The 12,681-nt window shown below is 41.4% G+C and overlaps 1 protein-coding gene across 7 annotated transcripts in view; it reads right to left on the reverse strand.

The window, feature by feature from the left end:
• The window catches only part of sun1 (Sad1 and UNC84 domain containing 1), a 28,613-nt gene that overhangs the window by 15,088 nt on the left and 844 nt on the right, over nt 1–12,681 (reverse strand). For 4 of the 7 annotated variants that reach the window (XM_034592158.1, XM_034592157.1, XM_034592156.1 and 1 more), the window contains exons 1-2: nt 7,865–7,901; nt 7,323–7,420 (exon numbers count right to left, since the gene is read on the reverse strand). In XM_034592158.1, the coding sequence (XP_034448049.1) occupies nt 7,323–7,420; nt 7,865–7,876 (110 nt within the window). In that variant the 5' untranslated portion in view covers nt 7,877–7,901. Of the gene's footprint in view, nt 1–7,322; nt 7,421–7,864; nt 8,255–9,611; nt 9,939–12,681 lie in introns of those variants that run through there. The other 3 variants (XM_034592153.1, XM_034592151.1, XM_034592154.1) reach the window with 3 other exon arrangements.

A 12,681-nucleotide genomic window follows, 5' to 3' on the forward strand; every position in this document is an offset into this window, starting at 1 on the left:
TCTGCGTACTGAGTCGAGCTTCACTTTGAACTTTGAATAAACAGGTGAGCAGCTCTCTGTGCAGCAGCAGTGGCCTCTGGGTTCTGCAACCAGTCTTTACTTACTGCAGAGTTTCAGAGATAAAGCTGCAAATATCTTTACCACAGGCATAAAAAATTGAAATGGCCCATTCCAAACAGGCAGGTTTTAGAATGGGCACTGTAATATGGTTTTCAAAACAACTGCAGATCCCAGCCTGTTGCATCAAGAGGTGCAAACAATGTTTCTTTGGTCTGGTCAGTTTTTTTCCACTTGCTCTGTGCATCCAAACTGGTCTGTGTGCTGCACTCTCCCAGGTGGCTCCCACAGCCCACGTGATATAAATGAGACGGACACTGCGCTTTCAGAAGTGAGTGAAGAAGACACAGACGAAGACAGACATCTGTATAGAGTGTATAGAGACATACAACATCTCCATCCGGACGTTCAGCTTGCTAGAGGCTCTCCTTACATAACACTTGGAGCTTGGATGGTCTTCCCACAGTCAGTGGGCACAGCAGCTTTCTTACAACACACAACTACACGTTGGGTAGATTACATGGGAGTTAATGTGTTAGCGGCTTGTGTTTTGCTGTTCACACACATTATTTATACAAAGCAATATGCAATTGAACAGGGTGGGCTACAAGGTTACTTGGAACCAGAGGGTGATGCAAGATACAACAACACTATCACAACACAAGACGATGTACAATGAATAGCAAAGTACTGAGATGCATTTCATAAACTACCTATAACAATTAAAAGATTTAGTTGATTAATTGTTTGCATTTGTTTCTTTTCTTAGTAAACCTTAGATCATTAAGCTTTTGGACCATTCATCACACAAAACAATTAATTTAATTCTATTTTTCTGACATTTTATAAACCAAATAAATAATTGTGGAAATAGTAAGAAGATTCATTGAAAATAACAAAACATAATCTCTGGTCAAATCTCTAGGATTAAGAATTTACATGACTTCAGAGCACATATGCACAACTGAAATGGTACAAGTCCTTCCAGAAAGCAACTGGGTCTCAGCCATTCATCCAGGTGTAAATGCAACATTAGAAATGCGTGTGTGTCACTGACCAAGTATCTGCCTGTAGGGTGAAAGCCCCATCGATTCAGATTCTGCTCTGTAGCCCGCTCGTCAGGATATCGTGCCCTGAAGTCAAACAAGTAACTACATTTTTTTACAGCAGCTGCCAAAACTGCGGCAAAACCAGTTTGTCATCATTTCACTGAAGACATATTCTGCCACAACAGAGGAAAAGTAGCATCACTTCTGGCGAGTCCGCACTTTGCTGCCACTAAAGGGAAATGTGAAATGTGAAAAACCCGCCTACTGCCTCTGCTTTGCTTAGTGTATGCAAAAACAAGATACCATTCCAACTGGCACAACGAGACGTGACAACAAAAATAGGTTTACATGGAATGAGGTAGTTCTTTACCACCCTCACAGTAGATGAGCTTTGCGTCTGAACACGTATGCGTCACCGGAAAGATTCAGGAACTAGGAAATATTTTGACATTTGTGCGTGAAAAATTAAATGATGTGCATTATGTTATGGTACAGAAACTGATGTTATGACGGGACCCAATCAGGAATTCTGGGATGCAAGTCTATTGCTCAACAACTGCCTCAAACAACCTTTGACAAAAAAAAAAGCTCCAGGACACTTGCCCTAACCATAAAACCACTTGCCTAACCATAAAGCACACCTTAAATAGAGATTATGGACACCACATGGGTTGTAAATCTCAAAGTGAGGTTAAAAACCTATGCAAAATGCTGGTCTTGCACACAAAAACAAAGCAAAAAGACAAAGGGGCACGTTGCTACCAAAGAAACTGAGGAGAAGCAAAAAATGTGTGGTGGCTAATCAATATCTACTGCATCGTCTTGAGTTCCAGCTTCTTGTCCTAGTGTGCAACGGATATAAACATTTTACATGCAACAAAACTTTACACTTGTAAAACTAAACAGCCTGGAGTCAGACATTAGATCTTCAATCACGTTTGTGACATTTTCCACCGGTGAGTTGGTAATCTGCCATCTCATAAAATGACATTCGTTTGGCCGGCTGCATAATCCAATCACAAACACATAAATGAGCTTTTCTCTTGTGTCTCTAGTACACAGCACAGAATGTGATTAATGAAAATATTGCAAGCACAAGCAAATTTGGTGCCACTGCACAGAGTTGGATCAGTGCCAACAACAAATAATTGTTGAGGCTTTGGGTGCTGTAATTGATTGAAGTGCACTGAGTATTTTGTCACCCATTGTCAAGATTTGATTTAGATCTCCTGCCTGCGGCAAGATGGGAACACGCTGTGTTCACTGAAATTATACTGGGCCACTGGAAATCTGTGGTAAAAATATCAGTTCAGAGCGCAAACGTAGTAAAAGCTGCCTTCCTGCTTGCTCAGAGCGTTACAGAGTGGAGAGAGTCTTCTTTCCCATCGGGAGCTGAGGCCTATATTTAACTGGGAGGCTGGGACAGAGCCTTTGGATTTCCATCACACTATCTCTGGGTGGCTAGGATTTGGCACTGTGATTAGAATTATTCCGGCCCACCCTCATTTTCCCTCCTGCAGACATCACTTTCCTTCTGCCCAACTCCCTCTCTGCCGTGTCCACGCTATAGCATTATAATGTGCCGTTTCATGGTTGCTATGGAGACCGCTCTAAACAGCTCCCTGGCTCAAGAGAAGCTATGATCATCACTGTCATCAAAGTCTGGCTAATGTAGAAATAAAAATCAATTCGACATAAACGATACTCATCCTCATGCATAAAAGGAGACACATTTGTTATTTTTTTCAATTTGCCTGCAAAATTCTCTGTCTTTCTGTTTGTGGATCACAACAATTCCACATAAGCCGTTTATAGACATGACCTCCGGGCAAATCTCAGAATTGGCCACAGAGTTTACCCAGAGTTTGTCTTTCACACATGAACAACACAGCTGCAGGTTCTCTGCACAGACGCTTTCACAACAGCAATAAATCCTCTGCTTTATTCAGGCGAGAGGTGGAGCGGCCGGGAGCAGCAGACCGAGGCACGAACTGACGCATTAACTCTGCTGCGTAGATTACGTGATTTTGTTTACAGCACCCCAACACTGTCATCAGCTCTTTTCACCACAATCCCTCTTGACAGTTGTCTTGTGTTGTTAAGGGCCCTTGCAGCAGGTGCAGTTTCGAATTTGGTGCGATTTGGACATGTGATGCATCCAATTATCATAAACTGTTAATGAACTGATGGCCAGCGCTCTGTAACAGTGGCGGCTGGGACTAATCAACATAAGTGATAAGTTGATCACGACAACAGGCACATTCCAGGATATGAAAACTTATTCTCCAGTTCAAGCTAACCAAACTTTGCATCGTTGAACAGCTCTTTGTGCAGCAGCTGTGGCGCAGGTTCAGGGTTCTGTGGACTGGAGTCCAGCAGCTGCTCTTTCCTTAACACAGCATCGCCATAGACCAAACAAACAGCCTGTTCTAAACATGTCTGTTTGCACTAGTATAGTAGCAGTAGTATAAAGAGCAGTTATAGAAATCCCTGCACCATCAGGCCTTTAAATCTCACAAGCTATAAACATGTCACAGGATGACTCTCCAAAATCCAGCTGCTGTCGTTTGCCTGGTACTCGACTGGGCCATGTTCTGCAACACACTCAGACCAAATGTCGAAACAGCTGTATCAGCACCGTGAACAACAACTGTCCAGCTGGCACTCCATGCACTCAGATGGTGACTTGCATGAATGGGTCTCTCAACAATAACAAAAGACTAGTTTGATGATGTCATGAAGCAGCGAAGGATCATGGGAGTTGTTCTCTTCAACACTGACCATCACCATTGCTGATTAAAATCTCCCTGATGCGACTCTGGCTCAAATCATGTTCACGGATGAGGAAATGTGTTAAAGTTGTATTCACATTACGCAGCAAACGGGAATGAATGACCATGATCCATTACGAGTAACCAGTACAAACAGTAGAAGGGTGTTTTTCCTTAGTCATACATCGTTTGCCCCTGGAGGTAGAGAGAGAGAGACGGGAAAAACCACAGGTAACACAGATATGTTGCAATTAGAAGGCGAATAAAATTAAACGTCTTGTTACCTTCAATAAAATCGGCGATTTCTTTGGGTTTGATCATTATTGGAAACATTTTGGATAATGTGAGTACACACATCAACAAAATATATAACGCAGGTCTAGTTGTTTTTAGAATTGTTACATAATATATACATATATATAAGTCAGATAGAAAAGAAGTCACTTTAAATTAACAGTCGTGATTGAGTTAGTTTCTACAGGGTGAACTTGAGTTTGTACAAATGTACATTATTTTAGATGAATTATCAGCTGCTACTATTTGGCCAGCCACAAAGAGTATACTAGATAACTTGATAAGTGCTGCTGCTTACTACTGTCACACTTCAGTGATCACTAGTGCGGGGAAAACACTCAAAGCAGAGGCCCCGGCCCTACTGACCCACTTCCACCATCATAAAATATGAAGGGTCTGTGTGAGTCAGTACGCAGCACACACACCTGCTTTCTGTGAAGACATGGCTGTAGTCAGCCCGGCTTTCAAGAGGTGCAACAGCTCATTACTTAACTGAGAGAGTAAAGAACCACTGGACAAAGTCTACAAGATTTCCCTTACTGAAATCACTGAATCACTGAATCACTCAAGTAAAGATAAGAGCAAGAGCAGTCGTGAGGGCAGAAAACTCCTGTTTCACAAATATAAACCTTACTGGATTATAAATCTATGAATAAAAGTATTCCCCTCACTGTGTTTACAGTATTTATTTAATTAACACCAGGTTGGTGGTCCGTGTGTAATGCCCTCTCCCTGGTATGTGGGAGTCTCCAAAGAGAGAGTGTGGATGGAAACAGGACGCGATTGGCTGGCCTCCTCTCCCTCTTTCTCTTAGACCATTCAGTGCCACAAAACTTGTCACTGCTCTTTTGAGCTTTGACAACAGATGGGCCAACGGTTTCTGTCACCTGACCCCGTCTGTCTCTGCACCGCGAGCTTGAGATCCGCTGTCGGCCACACACACACATCCCCACAGTACATAGACACCCACTGAACACAACCAGCCACTGAACTCTGAAGGGTTGATATTTCTGAACTTCCAACAAAAAGCAAATATAACATTTACTGGAGGCTTTTCTGTTGATACAGGGACGTGTTTTGGTTCTCACGAGAGCTGAGTGATCATTAGCGTCTTGGCTGCAGTCGACACAGGCTAATAAAAACCACAGATCTCTCAACTAACTAGTCAAGAAGTATAAACTATAAGTCTAATCCTGGGATCAGGGCCACGGTTGTGACAGTGAGGTTCATTAATAGCTTCACGGCTGACTGGCCTCAAAGGGAACGCGATTAGCTTGTTCCAGTCTACCTGGCAGATTCCAGCCGGGCGCCAAACAAGCTCTTGTTCATTCATCTCACTTCGCCTCAGTCTACAGTGTGACTCGTAAGACTAGTTACTAAGACTGGATTTCACATGGCTGAAATTCACTTGATGTCATGTGATTAATGCCAGGAGGACATTAAAGCTAGGGTTGGTAATCCTCGAAAAAGCTAGCAATAGCAGGCCACAATTTGAAAACATGCAACCAATACGTCCCGCCCCCTCCCGTCGTTTCGTCAATGCTACAGCCCCAAAACAAATGACTGCGCACTGCCTGACCCCCACCTTGCTAACCTCTGACCATCATGTGCAAGGAGACCATGGGAATCAAATGATTGGTCAGGTTTATTTATTTAAGTCCTGCGGGGGCCACAAATACCGATTTTTGTATTTTTTTGTTAGACAACTTCATTTATTACTGTCTTTTTCGGGACATGAGGAGGGTTTCAACAAATAACAAACAGTTTTTTGGAACAACCTTACCAACACATCCTTTAGGTGATTATTTTTTGTACATTTACATTATGAAACTGCAGATTAGCTGCTCATCTCAACATGAAAACACCCAACAGGCAAATTCCTACTGTGTATCAATACCATTCCAGCAGCCTATAAAAACATAAAGCTGCCGACACATTAAATAGAGAAAGCAGGTAACCCGGTCTCTCAATGAGACTCAACTTGTTCAGCTGGATGGGAAAAAGCACAAACTACCAAGAGCCTGCTTATTGCATTTTTCATAGTGTGTCCTGCATTTCTGCAAGACAAAGCTGTAAACCTAATGACAGGGTTTGTTCAAACTTTGATTTTTTTTTAACATGACATTTTCATACCCTCACTTAAACGATGGGAGGCCTCTGCTCACAAAAGTCATGCAATAACTCTCCCTTTCCTAAAAGTCAGAAAGTGAGTTAAGCACAGGGGCAAAGGGATATTTCATCAGCTGACACCTGAAATGCCTCCTTCTGCACTTAGACCTCAATGGTGACAGCGCTGGAGACAACATTCCTCCACATGCACAGACCTTTCTGGTGAAGTGTCGACCACACCTACAGTCAGAGTTTTTGCGATGAGGAGTACAAGAAACAATGTGTGTATGAGGAGCACTATTGGAGAGGCTCATCTTCCAGAAACAATATTAACAGACAACAATCCAACACCGAGTGCGAAGCCTTTGACTTCTGAAATGCTGCGGAAAAGTAGGAATGCAACTTGATTCGACAACACAGTCTGTTTTTACCCTGTGCAAGCCTCTCCAGTTCCCCTCAAAACATACAAACAAAACTGAATCATGAGGCCGAGTCATCAAAACCACAACCACAGGATTTTTTAGAGGGGAGTACACAGATTTACAAAACTACAAAAAGTTTAAAAACAATGTAATCAAAAGTAAATCACATATTTCATGCTACATGTGTTTGTAGAGTGATGCCACTTAAAACCGCAAATCTAAGAAATCTGCATCCTAAAGCAAGTACAGTTGAGTCATTGCCCTTAAAGATCTTCTTTAAACAGAAACACAGCACACCAGGAGTGAATGTAATACATACTTTGGGATAATTTGGCAGATATTATATGATGTGAGTAAACTGACACCAGTTACTATAATTGCACCAATAAAAAAAGATTTAAGACCAGAATGAATATGAGGTAACTGGTCGATGCTAAACGTGAACAGCATTAAAAGTGATTAAAGAGCAGCAGCATGGTGTCAGGGACTATTTTGCTTCATGCTGATGAATGATCTGCTGACTTGTGTCACATACGACAGACTGGGTGGAACTGAAATACCATTGGCCTGACTGTTGAATGCTGCAGCCAATGCACGGCAGCAGAGCGCTGAGGTCTCACCTGAGAGAGTAGGTGTAGCCGGTGTTCTCTGGAGCACACTGTGGCGGCGTATATGTGTGCAGCTGCGAAAAATCCATGGTCATTCTTCTTTGTTTAGACTGCAGGAGTCAGGATGCAAGGAATAACACTCTTTAAGCAAAGCCAACATGGTAGAGGAAGGATAAGAAGCAAAAACTTCCATAAACACTCACAAAAAAAAATAAAAAAGCATGCACTGCCTTGTTCAGCCCGTCTCTTGCAAAAAATAATTGCTGCTAATGAGCTCAAGTTCTGCCGCTGTGAAACTGGATTTTTATAAACAGATTAAAAGCCACATTTTTACATTAAATTCAATACAGCACTGACTTTTTTTCCCTGCCTCTTCCCAAATCAATTCTAGCGCTATTCACTGGGCTGCTCTCCAAGAAAACACAACCGCCAGTGACTGCTACGCAGTACAGCCATGTCAGAGAGCCCAGCCGGGGTAGGCCCTAATGAGAGCTGCTGGACATTCCTGTTCCCCAGGAACACAACAATGCTACTGTGGACAAGAGCTGGCCAACCTCTTCCTGCATGCTGGCTCTGGCTGGAAGCTGACGGAGGCCACGGACGCCACTGAAGCTGTAATGAATGACTTGTCTCTTCTCTCCCGGTCGACAAACAGGCGGCAACTGACAGGAATGGCTGGTAGAGACAGGACAGCGGCCGTGACGATCCTCTCTCGCCTTTGTATTAGGCAGACTCCTCACATGGACAGCTACTCCTACAGTGACTACTTGAATAAGCTCCCCACACAGAAAAGGCAGTATTATGAAACCAAGTAAAACAGCGAGGGGTTGGGCTGAGTTTTCAGCAATGGGCGGGAAACAACAGGTCTGAGGGGTTGAATCCTACTTTAGGTAAACAGGCTGTGCAAATACTCTGTCACCATAATACATGTGCGCTTTATTACCTAGCTACACCAAATGCAGTCTAATAAAACAGGCTGGAAATAATCATACCTTCATGAAATAATAATGTAATTATTATATACATAATAAAAATAGCTATTTAGCCAGTTCATGTGAAGCTTTCACCCTTGCTCTATACAACATTAGGAATGCAAAACAGATGGCTTTTCTTAAAATCCACCAGCAAAGGCTCCATAATAATCTTAATCAAGTTTCAAATCCCTTTTCAGCCGAAAAGAGGGATAAACGGAAACGAATAGCCAAAAGACACGAGCGCTACTTTAATTTGACCGGGATTAGTGTTTTTTTTTTCTCTTTTTAACTTGGGCAATGGATCAAGATGCAAGCCTCAATATGGACACTCCAAAATTAAATAACAACCTCCTGTGGTGCATCAGCTAAGTTAGAACTGCTGCAGGATGGCCTGAGAGTATGGGAGAAGATTCCTAATTAAACTGCAGTCTGACCACAAGAACTCAGTAAAGAGCCATTTATGTTATGCAGCTTTTATTTTAGAATGTGACCAAATCATTTTTAACAATATTATGGAACTTGAGCTCATCAGTCAGGAGACAGGTTGAACAACAACAGACCATGTGGACACACACACACACACATTCTCAGTTAACTCAGTTATATGTCTAATGAACTGTGACAAAAAAGAGCAAAACCCAGGGGGTGGAAAGTAACTAAATACTCAAGTACTGAAGTACTGAAGTTAAGTACAATCTTAAGGTACTTACTCGAGTATATCCATCTGCACTACTTTATATGCCTACACATTTCAGACAGCACCACTGCACATCTTATATGATGCATTGTTATAAACAATGAGCATGCCAGTGACACATTTTCCACAGTCCTGTCTTTCACCTCACGTCTGCTTTGCTGGCTCCTTTACGCAAACGGCCTGCGACGCTGCAACACTGCAGATATTAATTATCATCATTATTATTATTACACTGAGATACATTTAGTCTAATAATAAACTGCACATAGTGGCCAGACAAATGGCACATAAACCATTCTCACATTGCCCAGTGCTAAATTTAGACGCCATGTATTTAGTCAACACCGATTTGGAGCCTGGACGCACTGTTTCCATTTCTTATCCTAACATTGGACATTTACAAGGAATAACGCGCAGCCACTGGCCTCTGTTAATGATGGACACGTTAAATGTCCGCTAATGTCGCAGATGTGTGACAGCCCGCGGTTAGAAATAAGGCCTCGCTGCCACAACAGCTGGTAAAGGAGCGCAGCAAGGACACAATAAACCCCAACAAGTGACACATTCACTGCAGAGAACCGCAGCCACGCTACCCCATGGGCTGTTATTTGCGATAGTACGTCAACTTGCCCGCGTGGTTAGACTCCATGTATGTTGTTATTCTTCAGGAGCGTAATCCACGGGAACAAGATCCACACGTTACTGTCTGCGTAGACGCGCCGCAAACGTCCGCCAGCATCCCGACGCACGGAAACCCAGCGGTCACTCACTGCCGCGGACCCACGGAGCCTCCACTTTGGGTTTTGCAGCACAAAGACGCAAAAGTTTGCAAGTGGCCGCTGAGTGTTGCGCTAGTGCACAACTAGCAGAACTCCAAAATGGCTTCCCTGGCGCAACAAAGCCAGCAGGACCGCTGCCGAGCTGATCCTCCCACTCCCAGCGCCTCCATTGTCGGCCACAGCGCACACTTTGAATCTATTGGACGAAAAGCTCCGTGTGCTGAGAGCAGCCGCACTATTGTTTGAGTTGTCATTGAACCACTGGAGGGTCCAACTGATTCTGAAGGTCCCTGCTTCACATCTGTCAAAAAACAACATCTTGAAACACGTCTCTGACCACATAATAATAACTAACAACTGTGACTACTGCTACTACTACTACTACTACTAATAATAATAATAATAACAATAACTAGTGATGGTGCTGTTGCTATTAATAAAAAACAATAATAATAAATATAATAATTATAACTGCTACTACTACTACTACTAATAATAATAAAACAATAACTACTGATGCTGCTACAACAACTTATAATGATAATGTAACTGCTGCTACTTATAATAGTAATATAATAATAAGATGACAATTACTGATGCTGCTGCTACTACTAATAACAACAACAACAAATAATAATAATAATAACAGCAACTAATACTAACAATACTAATATAACTGTTACTACTACTAATAACAATTAATAACAATAACTATTGATGCTTCTACTAGAAATAACAAATTATAATAACAACAAAAAATTATTATAAAAATAATAATAACTGCTGCTGCTGCTACCAACGACAACCACTAGCATCATACGTTAAACACAGTAGATGTAGGATTTGCTCTCAATACTGTAAAAGTACAAGGTCACAGATAGAAAGTCACTGCTGTATTCTTCCATAAGTAATTAACAGAGGTCAGGATTTTAGAAATCCAAATTACACCAAAAGTAACCCTACGTAGAATTGTTTACCCCAGCCCAAAAGTAAAAGCCTGTTAAAAAAAAACATGATTTATATGTTTTTCATATTTTGTAATAATTATATTATCTGTTAAAAAAAATCCTAAATATTGTTTCATTTGTAAAATAGAAACTACAGGACATGGCCTTAGTTTTAGCAAGGGCCTGTCTAGATTGTGAAAAATGACTGTATTAAGATTTCCAAGAAGGTATTGGCCAATAAACTGTGGCACTGATGTAACACAAAGTTATTGCAATCTTCCATTTGTTCAGCCATGGTGAAACAATACAACAAGGGAATTCTGACCACACAGCTCAGACACAAACCAGAGGATAAAGTTTCAATAAAAAAAAAATGTCAACGCAAAAAACACTGTGTGTCAGACCACTCAGATAAAGCAGAATACCCCATCCTGTTTTTCCTGTTGGAAACCTGAAAATACATGACTTTGATAAAAAATGCTTGGTGTGGATTCAAGACAAAGCACCAATACATTATTATATATGATATGAACCCATCACAGACTTGTTTGCCGATGTGAAAACTTATGGTTGAACTGTAAAATAAAAAAGCCTCAGTTACACTTCTTTGTCATGTGGGTTTGATAATAACATCTGAGCACACTAGGAACATGCATCCTCAGCTGGAAACTGGGCCCTGCAGTCCACTGCTGGAGCGGATGATGAGTAAACAAGAAGTCGGAACGGGACCAGCACCAGAGATGTAAACAAAGCACAGCTCATATTCAAACCACTGATATGGCATTTCTGATCAACAGTACTTAATATCACTGACATGTAATATGTATGTAAATGTAAGTGGAATGTGAATACATCATTGAAATGCTCAGTACCTCAATAACACAGCACTTTAGCAAGAAAAAAAACTAACCACAGTTGTTTGTGGAAGAAACCAAACACTGAACCTGCAAAAACATCTGCAGGGATCTTTTATCAGCACTGACAAGAGCAACACGTTTCGCTCAGCACTTCATTCGGGCAAGGATAAGATGAACTGGAAATATTATCAGTCAACCGCTGGCGTAAAACCTCTCATTGATAACGCACAGACAAAAACGCAGAAAATACATGTTGCTAGAATCCTTCAGACAGATTCAAACTGTTGCCAAATTAAGGAATCTCCTTTACAAATTAAATCCGGATCAAGAATAATCACACAGCTAAGACCCTCATTACCACTTCATTTGGCCTGTAACAAACAAATACTGGGAATAAAATCCCCCAATCCACACACACACACACACACAGAAGCACAATGTTGAACGTTACAGTTCACAGGAAAAGAAAAAGATGTTTGTGAGAGGGGCTGGACACGTCAAGTGGTCTCAGAGGGCATGACAGTCTGTACCACATTTCACACACCATATTTAGACTCTCAATTTAAAACAAGTTTTCAAGGGAGGAAGCCGAGAAAGGGAAACCATCTCTCTTCCAGGAGGGACAGTATTCAGTAGTAATATAATCAATACATACTATAATCCAATGAACTGAATGACACAATTTGTCAAGTACCTGTTCCATATATCCCATGTAACCACACACTTGATCATACTCAGGTTGGAGTTGTTTTTTGCAGCAGCAGCCATTTTGACATGAAAAAGTAGGTAAACACAGGAATAACACAGAAATAAGGCAATTTGTGTGTGTGAAGAGTAAAGAATAAAGCTGTAAACACCAAATTTCAGATATTATATTGCTGCATATAATAATAACTTGAGTGTAAAATATGTGCATAAGATCAAGCTTAACTTTATTTAACACTCTGCACTGTCACTTTTGATGACTTTTAACGATTAAGCACTTTACCCAGGCAAAATTTTAAAACGCAGGACTACCGCTTTTTGGGTTTTGCAAATTTTCCTCAAGTGTCTGTGTGCATCTTGGGTTTGCAGTCTGCCTTATTAGAAAAACAAAGAGCATTCTATTATCTTATCA

Source organism: Hippoglossus hippoglossus, chromosome 8 (assembly GCF_009819705.1).
Source record: "Hippoglossus hippoglossus isolate fHipHip1 chromosome 8, fHipHip1.pri, whole genome shotgun sequence".
Taxonomy (NCBI): domain Eukaryota; kingdom Metazoa; phylum Chordata; class Actinopteri; order Pleuronectiformes; family Pleuronectidae; genus Hippoglossus; species Hippoglossus hippoglossus.